The 14374-nt window shown below is 57.3% G+C and overlaps 1 protein-coding gene across 1 annotated transcript; it reads left to right on the forward strand.

Moving 5' to 3' along the window:
* The first annotated feature begins 327 nt into the window (after positions 1–327).
* On the forward strand, positions 328–12011 carry LOC119090321 (heterogeneous nuclear ribonucleoprotein H2). Its single transcript, XM_037213112.1, has 10 exons — positions 328–452; positions 3924–4018; positions 4533–4691; positions 5090–5233; positions 6956–7094; positions 9466–9647; positions 10241–10416; positions 10657–10776; positions 11008–11191; positions 11663–12011. The coding sequence occupies exons 2-10, from the start codon at positions 3925–3927 to the stop codon at positions 11749–11751; spliced, it is 1287 nt and encodes a 428-aa protein (XP_037069007.1). The 5' UTR covers positions 328–452; position 3924; the 3' UTR covers positions 11752–12011.
* The last annotated feature ends 2363 nt before the right edge of the window (positions 12012–14374 follow it).

Below are 14374 nucleotides of genomic sequence, written 5' to 3' on the forward strand. Positions count from 1 at the left end.
ACGAGACCAGGACCTACAGGCCTAGTGGCATTTTATAATTATCGATCACCATAAGGTAAGGCAGGGTAAGGAGCGGCGAGGAAATGAGAAGGGTTTTAGCGGCACCCGACATGGCGCCACGCGATAGTGCTGCCACCGCGGGCAGATGCCAGTGACCATAGACATCAGAAGCGCTGGTGACGATGTACTCTCACCATCAGCTTATGAGCTTCATACTTTTGCGTGAGCAAAAATATTTGGGATTTTTCCTTATTTTTGACCATAACTTTCGGCCAATCAAATAAAACAATATCCCTAAATCGGAACTATCTTCGCCATCATGTATCTCACTACTCGTTGATTTCCGGTCGATTCCCAAACAGACGCCATTTTGTGTACGAGTAGGGGTGAGGGAACGGAGGACTCGTCCCGCGTGAATATTTCCTGAACCGCTGGTATTATTCATTCATCAGGTGAGACACCTGCTGCTGCTTTATGTCGCTTACACCTTTGATAATTAATGGTTAGCCTGTCTCGCTGAAGCCTTGTGACTGGTGGGGTGAACCGGCTTCATCCATGTAGTCGTTGGTTGCCCGCAAGGATTGGAGAGACGAGTCGCCGTCTAGTGAATCGTCAACAAGCGGGAACTCATACCAATCAACCTCATTATCATCGTCATTGTAAAATGACCATCAACCTTTTCAATCGGCTTAGCGTGCCAGTTACCTCCGTGTGAAAAAAATGTCAAAAATCAACAAGGATGATGTGGGGAAGTGTAGTGATTGAATGAAAGGTTTTTCATTATGCACCATTTGGTGCAGGTATACCTTGGTACCTAAGGTTAGAAAAAATTAATACATCTGTCATGTTTAAGGCAAAACATGTTGTAAATAGTCTAGAAACAGGTAGATTGATGCTCCTACCTTCAAATTTGAATAACTATGACCGCAAGCTCCCGAGTGCCGCACGCACCCCACTGCCTTGACACTCCAGGGCCGTTCCTGCGTCGTTGCATAATACAATATTTCTGCTTAACAAGAACCATAAAAAATGTAAGGGACTAAGTTAATAATAATGCAATGAAAAACATTTTGTGTCGCATCTAGGTATGTTAATGAAACAGACAGGCCAGAATAGCTCAGAACACAGCCTAAACTAGCCTAACCTAACCTAGCCTAGCCTAGCTTAACAACCAAACCTGACATAACCTAACCCCCACCCTATCCCCTTCAACCCAGTGTCCCATTGGCAGCCATGTTTCATGCCATTTATGTGTACCATATTAAGTTTTGTTCAGCTGCCATATTCTCATTTTGCTTTTCATTCCTACCCAAAAATGTCATTTCCCCACCATGTTGACTAATCTGCAAACAATATGTAAGACTGCTTGGATATGTGGGAAACACATTTAATTGGATTCTTGTTACCTTGGCCTTGTACATTTTTATGGTTCTCAATGCACACTAATGTTGTGAGCACACAGTAATGTTGTGATCACCCCTAGAAATGGCGCTGGGGTCGCGGTCGCTGCCTGTTTGCGCTCGGATGTTCGCTATTTTAGTTAAGTTCCAAGGTAAGAGTTTAGACGACCTGTTTAATGATTCATTACAGTATGTCCTGCCTTAAAAACGACAATTGATGTATGATGAATGCTCTTTCTTAACATGAGGTAGCAATGTATACCCTGACCTGCCATTTTCCAATCACTTCTCAACTTTTAACACTGGTCCGGCATCACCATACATGTGGATTGAAGCATGTCTAGTATTGCTCACTTCCTGTGGCTGGAGTGAAATGCTTGAAATTATAGGGAATATTGGTGTTTTGGTGCTGAGTGATGTTATCATCCACAAGTACACACTGCAAAGAATATCAAAATTTGTTTGCTCTGTACAACACAAGATAGGGATGGACCTGTCCCCAAACTGCAGATGCAGCAGTTGCCACACCACAACTAAAGGAGGATGCTGCAGGAGGTTTCAGCCAGATCTTTGTATCATATCATGCACAATACTTCTTTTCAGTGCTCAGCACGCAGCAGTATCTGAGATTTGGTTTGCTCTTGGGGGAGAGAAAAAATATTAAATCATAGCTTGTAGTGAGAAAAAATAGGCCATCTGAATTTGCATGGCATTCACAGCTGGCACTGAAGGTTGCTCTTTGGCAGCAGATGGCAGTAAACACTATGCTCTGTTTGATTTCTGTGATTACCAAAGGCTGTTTGGGACTGGCTGCTTGCAATTCTTAAATTTTCTAGCTTCATATGTAAGTGCTCCTTCCTAAATCTATGTTCACAGCTGCTGTATTTTTTGAAGCTATGGAGCTAGTAGAAAGTTGTTGATATTGACAATTCTACATTGAAGGTGTGAGCCATTGAAGGCAGATAAAAACCAGCGCTTGAAATGTTGTGTATGTGCTGAGCAATTCCTCGAGCATGTTATGACAAACTTAGTATCAAGATGTCATGCAAGCCACACTAACACAAATAGGAACATCTGAGGCATAGTAGTTAATGCAGCTATGTTCTAGCTAACATACAATCTTTCTCACCTAAAGGAAAGAATATGTGGCCACGTGATACCCATGTGGGCTCTTACAAACTTGGAGTATGGAATAGAAGTCTTCAATGACATAGCTGCTATGAGTTGTTTATCAGTTTTGATTGTTTTTTTTAGCACCCAAATGATTTTGTAAAAGAGAACTTGTTGACAGAAGCCAGCTCAAATAAAAGGTAGACCTCAGAAACATACATGATTCATGATTGATTGATTGATTCAATGAATATGATGTGATTGTGATGTGATAAATGCGATGAATATTATGATTCAATAATGGACATGATTCAATGAATATCAAACCAAAAGTTTTGCTCAGTGGAAAACCAGAAACCCTGCCTTAGTTTTACACTGATAATAATTATGTGGTGACAATCTGTGGAGCAGTGGAGAAAAAAAATAATGCTTTTGTTTAATGTGTTTTGATGTGGGTTCATCACATATTTAGGTCCGATCTTCTGGAGAATATACCTTCTTTAATGCTAAATTCTCCCCAAGAGCCAGGGACTTGTGGAGCCATGGATTTCCATGTGTGCGAGCCATTGTTGGGGATGTTGTATGACATCACCATTATACCCTAAATACAATCTCCATTTTTGATAGCTTCAAATGCTAATTTAAAAGGATACTATTTAAAAAGAACTTAACAATTTTCACATATATGATTAATTCATGCTATGTGTAGGGGTATATGTTAGTGTGATGTGTACTTTTGTATCAGTTTGCACTGTGGTATAGTGATTTCCATGTGCAATTCAGAAACATTGAATTGTGACTCATACAAGATGTTCTCTGTTCTCTCTCTTCTCCCTGGCCCATCAAGATGCTGTGGTTGTTAAGAGGGCGGGCTCTGGCCTGGTGTCTGCGTGAGTCAGTGTCCGCAGGGGATTATGCTGCAGGTGCACAACATTTTCAGCATCTGTCTACCAGCATTAAATTAGGCCACACCTTTAACAAACTAAATGTAAACAGCTTCCTATCTGCCCCATTACTTCAAAAAGTATTGTAGGCACGAGCACACACACACAGGGAGCATGCACTCACACAGGAGGCACAAGCTTTGGGGGCTAGAGGCATTCAGAATTACAAGCAGCCAATCATCCATGGTCTTTTGGGATCTCTAATATCAGCTTTTGTTGGTGTTTGCTGTCAACTATGGAAGAAAACTACTAAGCTTAAGAATGTCTGACAGTGCCAGTGGTGTACACAGGGCAAACTCACCTAAGCTATTTATTCACTATGGGCCACAGTTGAAATTTGTTTTGTTTTTTCTGCAACAACCAAAATCGAATTTCAGATGCTGCTGTGATATTGTTCCCCTTTCCCCAGCAACCCAGCATCCCTTGACTGCTGGCCCTGTCCACTGACTGGCCCTTACTCCATTGGCAGCATGTCTGGTGACCACAGCGCCGAGGAGGGCTTCGTAATCCGCGTGCGCGGCCTGCCCTGGTCGGCCACCGAGGACGACATCATCAAGTTTTTTGGTGGGTGGACTGCCGGCGGCTGACGTCCGCTGGTGGCTTCTGGGCCGGCGGCTGACGTCCGCTGGTGCGCGGCTGGGCCGGCGGCTGACGTCCGCTGGTGCGCGGCTGGGCCGGCGGCTGACGTCCGTTGGTGGCGGCTGGGCCGGGGTGGAGATCGCCGTGTGTCGCTGCTCCTCCGTCCGTGTGTGCCGTTTGCTGTTGTTTGACAGGTGAAGGCTTGGCTAGAGGGGGTGGACTGGGATGACCCAGGCGTTGCTGGAGCACTGTGGGACGCAGGAACAAAGCAGCCTGTGTTATTTGAACTGGAGCCATGCTGATGCAGCTTGCGCCCTGCACCACTACATCGACTGGGCCTGACCTCGCCTGATTCGGTGTCACCTGGCCTCGGCGAGCCGGCCCGACCGCCGGTGCGCCGGCGCGACGGTCGGCGCCGCGCCGGCGCTGCCCGACCCCGGTGACCGGAGCTGACAGATAAGATAATGTGAACAGATAAGATAATGATAATGTCCGGCAGATAATGTGAACGTGAAGGGCGGCACGTCGGGCATCTACCTGACGCTGTCGCGCGAGGGCCGGCCCAGCGGCGAGGCGTACGTCGAGCTCTGCTCGGAGGCCGACTTCGAGGCGGCCAAGAAGAAGCACAACTGCACCATGGGACACCGCTACCTGGAGGGTGAGCCGCTGGCTGTGGCCGTGCTCCTGTCATTCCCCTTCTGTTCACTCGGTGCAGGTGCGCTCTCTGCACCCAGGAAGTGTGAGGTTATATGACGGACGGACGGATGGTGGTGGTGGTGGTGGTGGTGGGATGTTCCTAGTACTCCGCTATAGGTCGCGCCGGTGCGGCCCCGTGTGGCGACCATGCCGCATTCACCTCGGCCGTGATGCATTACCCTGAGCCGGACGTGGCGCGGTCGAGCGGCGGCACGCGCGCGCGCGCGCGGCGCCGCCGTTCCCGCCCCCACCTGATGGCACGTAATCTTCTCTCTGAGCGGGGCCGCAGCCCCCGTCCCGGCGTCGCCCGGACGCCGCCCCCACGTGACGCGACCTGACCGCGCCGGGCCCGGCCGCCAGTGTTCCGCTCCAAGCGCTCCGAGATGGAGTGGGTGGTGAAGCGGTCCGGCATGAACGCCGCCTCGTCCATGGACGACGGCTGCGTCCGTCTACGCGGCCTGCCGTTCGGCTGCTCCAAGGAGGAGATCGCCAACTTCTTCTCGGGTGAGCGGCGCTGCTGTGGCCCGCGCTGGTGTGCGTGCGCGGGAAGGGAGCGGGCCGATTCGGGCCGTGGTGCGCGGTGTTGTGTCGGGTGGCCGGCCGAGGGGGACGGCGGTGTCTGCTGGGTGTGGCCGCATTCCCGTCGGCTAGGTGGGGGGCCATTGCCGTGTGACGGGAGTATGTGCGGGAGGAGTGGGCGATCCCGAAGTATTTGGGGGATGACACTGGCGAGGTTCTAAGAGAATATTTCGCATGGAAGCGAACATGATATATGATTGGATAAGTTCACTTAGATCTTTTGGTATAATCCTTAAGTGTAAAAGACTTCTAGACAGCACAATTATTTGTTTAGTAAATACGCTCCTCAATGCGTCATCAGTTGACAAGGCCACCGTACCTTGCATACCATTGATTGTGAGCCAGTTGACGGTCGCTTTATCTGGAAATCGTGCTCACGAACGCCAGATATGAACACCTTGACAACCATATTTGTGTTGGCCTCGATCGTCACATGGCTGATGGAATGGCGGCATTTGGATGACGTTATTATGACGTCATAAATGCCAACATGACGGGAATAATCTCCCTGAAATACCTTTCCCCATTTCACGGGTGTGTAGGTCAGAAATCAGAGAGGCTTAGGTCTGGAGAAGGGCAGGGTTGTGAGCAGCACGGAAAGGTCTTCAGGGTGGTCATACCAGTTCAGACCCCTTATAAATGTGGAAGGGGCCTTTGTAATGCGCATGCTGATGACGCAGAAACTGTTGGAACTGAGCTTCTCCAGGCATGGCCACAAGTAATGGTTGGTCGTGGCGATTCCCGGTCTTGGTATTGTGGCAAAGTATGGTGTGTCCAGCGCTGCCACGCTGTCTAGACCGTACGCTGCGCCAAGCCAGTGGTGTGTGAGCGGGTGTATGTGGGTGTGCGTGTGGGTGGGTGTGCGCGCGTGTTTGCGTGCGTGCATGTGGGTGTGCGCGCGTGCGTGCGTGCGTGTGGGTGTTCGTGTGTGTGGTGATGGACCCCTCTCCCAGCTCCCGGCCGGCTCACGCCGCCGCTGATGGGTATGGTCTGTGCTGAGCTGATGGGGCTGTTGCCTGCTGGTCAGTGCTCTGGCCACTGCAAGGCTCTGTGACTACTGTGTGACTCCCGCCAGAATGTGGGGCTCGTCCGGAAGACTATATCGTCCGGTAGTGTTTCGGTCAACGTTGGCCATGTGGTGAAACCTTGCTCTGGTTTTGTAGTTGATGAAGCTGGTGTTTGGCGCCTGCGCCGAGCCAGATGCGGTATGGTGTGCTTCACCAGGGAAGCATCGCGTGTGTTTTATTTGAACCGTTGATTTCGGAGCACGTGCAAAAACAGGTGCGAAAATTGTGTGGTGTAAGATATATGCATTCGCTCTAATACTCTGCCCTAAATCCTTGCTCTGATGCATGGTACAAGTTTCCGCGATCCGCCTGGCGGATCAGGTGTGAATGTATGGTGAGACCCGGAGCCAACGCCTGGGAGGAAACCGTATGTTGTGAAGGCGAAGAATTGATCATCCTCGCAGGGCCACGGTCGCTGATCAGCAGATGTTGCCAGTCGTCTGTGGCGCGAACACCAGTCCTCGCCCGGCACCCCATGTACCGTCGCAGTCGCCCCCTCCCCCGCCCCTGTGTTTGTGTGTGTGTGTGTGTCGGCGGCGGCGGGCCGGTAACGCCACTCTCTGTCTGGGTGCTCCGACAGGGTTGGAGGTGGTTCCCAACGGGATAACCATTCCCCTGGACGGGCAGGGCCGCTCCTCGGGGGAGGCCTACGTCCAGTTTGTAAACAAGGAGGTGGCCGAGCGGGCGCTGGCGAAAAATAAGGAGAAAATCGGCCACAGGTGGGGGCGCTGAGGCAGAGCTGGCGGGAAGGTGAGGGTGGCGGTGGACGGGCCACGCGCGCGCGTCAACACACGACCGCGGAGGGCCGCCGGGGCCGGACCTGGTCCCCGGGTTCGGCACCGACACAGGCGCACACGGCAGCCAGCGGAGACAGCGGGCGGCGCCCCGCCCTCGCGGCGACACGTTCTCGCTCTTCGCTCCCTCTCCCGCTTATCTGTCGCTACCTCTCCCGCTCATCTGTCGCTACCTCTCCCGCTCATCTGTCGCTCCTCCCGGTCATCTCTCGCTCCCTCTCCCGCTCATCTCTTGCTCCCTTTCCCGCTCATCTGTCACTCCCCCTGCTCATTTCTCGCTCTCTCTCTCGCTCATTGCTCGCTGCCCCTCCCGCTCATTTCTTTCTCCCTCTTCCGCCCATCTGTCTCTCCCTCTCCCGCTCATCTCCTGCTCCCTTTCCCGCTCATCTGTCACTCCCCCTGCTCATTTCTCGCTCCCTGTCTCGCTCGTTTCTCGCTGCCCCTCCCGCTCATTTCTTTCACCCTCTTCCGCTCATCTCTCGCTCTCTCGCCCGCCCATCTCTCGCTCCCTCTTCCGCTCATATCTGGCTCCCTCTCGCTCCTTCTCCCGCCCATCTCTCGCTCCCTCCCTCGCGCATTTGTCGCTCCCTCTTCCTCTCATCTCTCGCTCCTCGCTAGCTCCCCCGTCGGTCATCTCTCCCTCTTCCCTTTCCCCTATCCCCTTCTCTGCTCTCCCCTCCCACCCATCCAGTCTGTCAGTGGCCTTCATAACGCGCCACGACGCGGGACACGTACGCACACAGTTTGGCTGGAGCCGACGGGATGCGCGGCTACATCAAACGGGCTCACTGCACAGCGCACGCGAGGCCGGAGAGGGAGAGCGCGGGTAAGGAGTCCGCGGGCAGCGCTCGCCGACTGTGGGGACCGGCACGCTCCCTGGCGGGCCACACGGTAAGGCGGCAAGTGACGGTATCGCGACGGCTGCAAGGAGGCCCCGGACACAGGCGGGCACCAAAGGTCGGCTGGGAAGTCTGGCGGGCTCCGGAGGTCGGCTGGGAAGTCTGGCGGGCTCCGGAGGTCGGCTGGGAAGTCTGGCGGGCTCCGGAGGTCGGCTGGGAAGTCTGGCGGGCTCCGGAGGTCGGCTAGGAAGTCTGGCGGGCTCCGGAGGTCGGCTGGGAAGTCTGGCGGGCTCCGGAGGTCGGCTGGGAAGTCTGGCGGGCTCCGGAGGTCGGCTGGGAAGTCTGGCGGGCTCCGGAGGTCGGCTGGGAAGTCTGGCGGGCTCCGGAGGTCGGCTGGGAAGTCTGGCGGGCTCCGGAGGTCGGCTGGGAAGTCTGGCGGGCTCTGGAGGTCGGCTGGGAAGTCTGGCGGGCTCCGGAGGTGACGGGTCGGAGAAGACGGCAGGAGGCGTCCAGCAGAATCAGGGAGTGTGGGGCGGCGCCTCACTGTTTGTATCCTCGGCTCTGTCTCTGCCGTCTGTGGCTCCGCCGAGCGCTAGTGGGCTGCCTGCCGCGCTTGTGGTCGGCTCGGCGCTGGCTAGTGTTCCGTCGAGTAAGCCAGCCGCGGCACGCGCCACAGGGCGGTCATCATCGCCGGCCGCTGGGCCCGTGGCCGTGTTGCACGTGTGTGGTGTTTGACAGTGTTTGTGGGATGTGTTTGCGGGACGCGATTGGCTGTGTCTGTATGTGGTATTTGACACGCAGATGTATTCATGTGTCATGTTTGACTGTGTGCCATGATGGACTGTGTGCCATGTTTGACTGCCATTTTTGACTGTGTGCCATGTTTGACCTTGTGGGACATGTTTGACATTGTGCCATGTTGGGCTGTTTTCGTACTATGCGCGACTGTTTGTGGGGCATGTTGAACTGTGTGCCAGGTCTGGCTGTGTATGTGCGCCACCATCCAGATTGTTGCGTGATGTGGTGGTTGTGTCATATGTGCTGTGTAGACTGCCTGCGTTGTGTGCCTTCTGAACTGTGTTGTGTGAGGTGTGTGATAGCATGGGATATGCCGAACAGACTAGCGTGTGTCATATGGACCATGTGGGCCGTGTGGGTTTTGTTGTGTTGTGTGTTTTGCATACCGCGTTGTGTGGACAGTGCAGTGTGCTGTGCGGACTGCTGTGCGTCGTCTGGGCTGTGTCGTTTAGACTGGCATGTGCTGTGTGGACGGTGTTCTGTGATGTGTTAATGGCGGTGTGCTGTTCAGGCTCGCGTGCCGTGCAGATGGTGTTCTGTGCCGTACGGGTGGTGTGTGCCGTGTTGGACTGCCGCGGCGTCTGGCGCTGTTCGGGGCGTCGTACGCCGTTTCGCCGTGCGCCGGTGCTCACTGTTCGCGGCCGCCGCCGCCGCCGCAGGTACATCGAGATCTTCCGGAGCAGCCTGAACGAGATCCGGGCGGCGCAGGGCGCCGGCAAGGTCCGTCCGCTGATGATGGCCCGGCCGACGCCGTACGACCGCGGAGACCGCTGGGGAGGCGGGCCCGGCCGCTACGGCGCCGGCGCGCGCGGCGGCGCTCGCAGAGGTGAGTCGGCGCGGCGCCGTGGGCCGCTGGAGGGGGCCGGCCTCTGGGCTCTGCTGACCGGACGGGGACGCGGTCTGGCCGTGGGCGGCTGGAGGGGGCCGGCCTCTGGGCTGACCGGACGGGGACGCGGTCTGGCCGTGGGCGGCTGGAGGGGGCCGGCCTCTGGGCTGACCGGACGGGGACGCGGTCTGGCAGTGGGCGGCGCTCTGCCGACTGGGGATGTGTTCCGGCTGACTGCTGGGCGGGGCGCGCTGTTTTACCGGACGGTCGAAAAAGAATGGAACGTGTTGCCTGTTGGGGACAGGACAGCGTCCGATCACATAGCACGGCTAGTGGCCGGAATGATGCCGGCCCTGCGCGTGGAGTGAAGTCGGGCTGACTTACCGCGTTCCGGGGCAGGGAGCAGCTCCCCTCACTATTCGGGCACGGCCGCTGTTCAGCCCCGCGCGGGGCCAGACGGCCCGCTCGGCGCCCGTGCAGGCACAGGGCTGGTGTGCCGCCACTGCGACATCGCCTCACCCCTTGGTCGCGGCGTCCGTCGCAGGCTTCCAGGCCGACTACGAGGACTACTACGGCGATGGCGGCGCTGGCGCCTGGGCCGGCAACGGCATGGGGCGGCGGCGGCGGCGGCGGCATGGGCCGCGGCGGCGGCATGCTGGGCGGCGCCATGAAGGGCATGGGCGGCGGCGGCGGCGCCGGCGGCAAGTCCTGGCAGAGCATGACCGGGCACACCGTGCACATGCGCGGTCTGCCCTACCGCAGCACCGAGTCCGACGTCATTGACGTGAGTTCCGCCTGCCGCTGACGGTAGCCGTGGGGGGAATGCGTCTGGATCCGAGTCGGGCCGGCCATTCAGCGGCGGGATCGGTCCCCACCGCTGGCGGTTTTTTCTGGCACGTTTCCTTTCGGTGCGGCTTTGTAATGCGTTCGAGGTCCTGCGGTGAACGCGTGGGGGTTACTGACCGGCTGTTGTCTCGGCACTGAACCAGGTGGACCCGCTGACCAGCCTACCTTCCGCCCGCAGTTCTTCCGGCCGCTCAACCCCGTGCACGTGCACATGCTGTTCGACGACATGGGACGGCCGTCCGGCCAGGCCAACGTCGACTTCTCGTCGCACGAGGAGGCCGTCAAGGCCATGTCCAAGGTGGGTGGGGCGGCGCGCCGGGTCTGGCGCCGCGCCGCTGCAGCGCAGCTCGGTGTTTAACTCCCGGCGGTGTACCCCCGCCCCCGCCAGGCCCTGGCACTCCGTTCTCAGCTCCGTTGGCTTCTCCAGCTGTGGCGTCATGTCGCGCCGCTCCGCGTTTCCGCCGTTGGTGCGCTGTGGGTGTGCGCGTGCGGCGTCGGCGCCTGACGTGCGCCGCCGCCGCCGCTGCAGGACAAGTCTCACATGGCGCACCGCTACATCGAGCTGTTCCTGAACAGCACGCCGGGCGGCAACTACGCGGCGCAGGCGGTGCCGCAGGCCGGGCCGGGCTTCGGCGCCGGCCTGGGCCGCGGCGGCTACGCCGGCGGACAGTGGCCGGTGACCGGCGACGGCGCCCAGGCCGACTACAGCGGAGGTGAGCAGTGACGGTCGCAGCGCGGGCTCAGTGCGACGGCGGCCGGCGGTTTTGGTGAGCAGCGCGGACGGCGTGGTCGTGGCGTGGTTGGGACGGTGCAGCGTCGTGTTCAGTTCTCCTTTCGGCTCGTGTGTGCCCGTCGCGACGTGGTCGGCGGTGACGGTTGCCGCGGTTCCTTCCGCTGGCTGTCATTGTTGGGTTCGGTGCAGACGAGTGCCCCATTGGGCACATGCAAACCAGCGTTTCTGGTTTGGGGACTCACTTTTTGGCCTGTGGCTTTATGTTCATTTGTTTCGATCGTTGATAGCTGCGGAGGCGTGTTGCCCGGTTATTTGCTGGTTGCTGCCCTGCGTCCCCCGCTGTGTGGCAGCGCCCGGCCCTGCCGGCCGCGGTGTGCTGGCGTGTTGTGCGTCCGTCCCTCTCCCAGCGCTGATGTCGGCACATCAAAACTGACCTGACCTCGCTCGCCAGCTGGCTTCAACCCGGCCGGCTACGGCGCCATGGGCGGCTTCAATGGCTCCTCCCAGATGACTGGCAACAACTACAACTCCTTCATGTAGACGCCGTCGGCCACGGTTTCGACCGGTTCGTGCAGACTGCGCCACCGGCGGTTATAGGCGGCGCCACCGGCGGCAACTTTTGTTTTACTGGGCGCTGCCGACAGCTGGTGGTCGTAGCCACTTCCGTCTGGCCGGGCCGTGCGTGCCGCCGGCCCGTGCGCGCCGCCGGCTGGCCGCGCGCGGCGTCTCTCACGTGTCATTCTCGTCCCATCGCTCATCCTCGTGCGGCCTCGACCTCAAAATACAGGAGTGGAGAGCTGGCCGCGTTTGTGAGGGACTGGATGGGAGGCCAGAGACGCTTGGGATGACCCGGCGGGTCGCGGGGCAGCTGGCGCCGACCCAGTGATGGTCACCGCGTGGAGGCTATCGGCTGGTACACTGGGCCGCTCTGCTACTGGTACCCGCTGTTGCACTACTGATATGTTACGGCTGTATGCTGGGCCCCAGATCACTGGGAGGGTCTGTCCATTCGGCCACAAACCAGCACACGGTGACCTCGTTGAATAGTCTTAAGTGCGAGGAGGGTGGGGATGACGGTGCAGCGCCAAGGACTATAAAAAGAACCTGAGCAGAAGAACCACCGAAGTGCACGCTGGCGCCGGGGACCGTTGTCTCGACTGGGAACCGGATGCTTCGGCTCCTGGAGCCGCCGGCCTCCCCAAATTACTGCTGCTTTGCGCGACTTGTGTCCGCCCATGTCAGGACTTAGCCAAGACGAACCATGTGTTCATGAGACTGCGGAGTTGCATTCAATGGTGTGAGGAAGTACGCGCCGACCATTCGGGGCCAGGGTCCCACGAGCGCCCGGCTGGTGACCGCCTGCCACGCTACCCGGGTTCTCGGCAATGTCCTGGCCTTGACATGCGACGCCCCATGCACCGGCCCTACCGGCGCAGATTAGCACCCTACGGAACAGCATACCGAATGAATCCCAGCCTGTGCTACACACTGAATGAAGGCCTTTCAGACGGTTGAGGGCTTATCAACCTACCGAAACTTCCGCCGACAGCATCGCTGTTGGTTCAAGGACGGCTATCTTAGCGCGTTCAGTGGCGGACCAAGGATTTCGTCAAGGGGGAGGGCTTCAACATTGTGAGCTGCCAAGGGTTGGGGCCACCTCCTCAAAGTAATCGAATAGTAGTTCTCGATTCTTTGAGATTCTGATATCAATATTCTGTTCAACGGGAGTTAGACTTCAGCTTAATCCGTCATAGTCATCATCTCGTGCGCAGCCCCAGGAGACTAGGCGTAGCATGCACGCTCGTTCATTCTCTTCAAGTCATGGTGGATCGGACAAGTTGGGGGCTAAGATTTCCGAGAAATGGGAGAAGTTAGTTTAGGTTGGCTGCCAACTACGATCAAGGTCAGTGCGACAACTCAAGCGAATCTGGACAGATTCAAGCGTTTATGCGTTTGGTGCGGACATGTTCGACGTGCTTACACATTGATTATCTTGTATCAAGAATGAGACCTAGAAATTCGAATGGTAAAACGAAAGGAATGTGGTGACCGTCGGGATTAAGAAAATATGCCTGTGTATCTCGTCCCCGCAGGGGCACCGGCTTCGGTCGGTGTAGGGGACTAGCGCCCCCCCGGGTCCCAGCTCCGGTAACGGGTGGACAGCGCAAGCTGTTCCTCTCAGGGCGTAGCGACCCTGCCGGTACGTGAGCTCCTGCTCCTTGTCCCGCCCGCTCCTTCCACTTTACCCGCACTCCCGCATCCGGCCCTATCACCACTCCTCATCCTCGTTTTATCGGGGTCGCCGTGCCCCCTGGCCCACGTCCCCGGGTTGATCGGATCCTGGGTGGCTGAGGGGCGCGTCGTGCGGGTCAGCCACGGCGCGTCCCAACACTCCACTTTGGCCAGAATATCCGGGGGCGTGGGGGGCCCGTGGGGCCCCACACGGGTCTAGCGGCTTGTCGCTCGCGTGCGGTTAGGTGCTCCTTGCGGGTCTCCGCTTGGGGCGCCTGGCCGCGCGCAGCGGCTTAGGGGTCAAGGGGGCTGCGGCGCTGAACCACGGTCAGGACGGGGAGGGGTCTCCCCGGTTACACCTGGCCGTGCGGGAGGCGTCCGCCCCGTATAGCACCGAGGTTGCCCTGGCGGCACCACCACCAGCTGGTGAGTGGGCCGTCCCCCAGTTGGGCTCCGAGGTGGGTGAGGAGCCCCGGTGCCGAAAGAAAAACCCTTTCTGCATGGCATCTACCTCAAAAAAACACCCGTCCTCCGAAAGGGGGTCGGACCACGACAACCCAAGGATGCAGAAAAGACTCTGCTATCCCCGGACCACGGATCCTCGTCTTCCACAGTGAAGAGGTTAGGTTGGCGTCCCTCTCACCGTTTCAGAGAAGAAATGGCTGCGACAAATTTGGAAAAATTATAAGATGTGACAAGCTCCGGGATGGAAAAATAGAAGTTGAATTTGCTAGTGATCAGGAGGCGAATCGGGCTATGCAAGCAACTGAATTTTCGTACAGTGTTCGGGATGGGGCCGGGTTAAATTGGAAAAAACAGTTGTCAATGACAGCGACACCACACAACACCAAAATTCGTCCAGGGGCGTGGTGAACTGTTTCGATCTACGTGACGTTGACGAGGAAGAGATCCTGGAGGAGCTCTCGGAGTT

This window comes from Pollicipes pollicipes, unplaced genomic scaffold, assembly GCF_011947565.3.
Source record: "Pollicipes pollicipes isolate AB1234 unplaced genomic scaffold, Ppol_2.1 Scaffold_1600;HRSCAF=1878_pilon_pilon_pilon, whole genome shotgun sequence".
NCBI classification, from domain to species: Eukaryota; Metazoa; Arthropoda; class Thecostraca; order Pollicipedomorpha; family Pollicipedidae; genus Pollicipes; species Pollicipes pollicipes.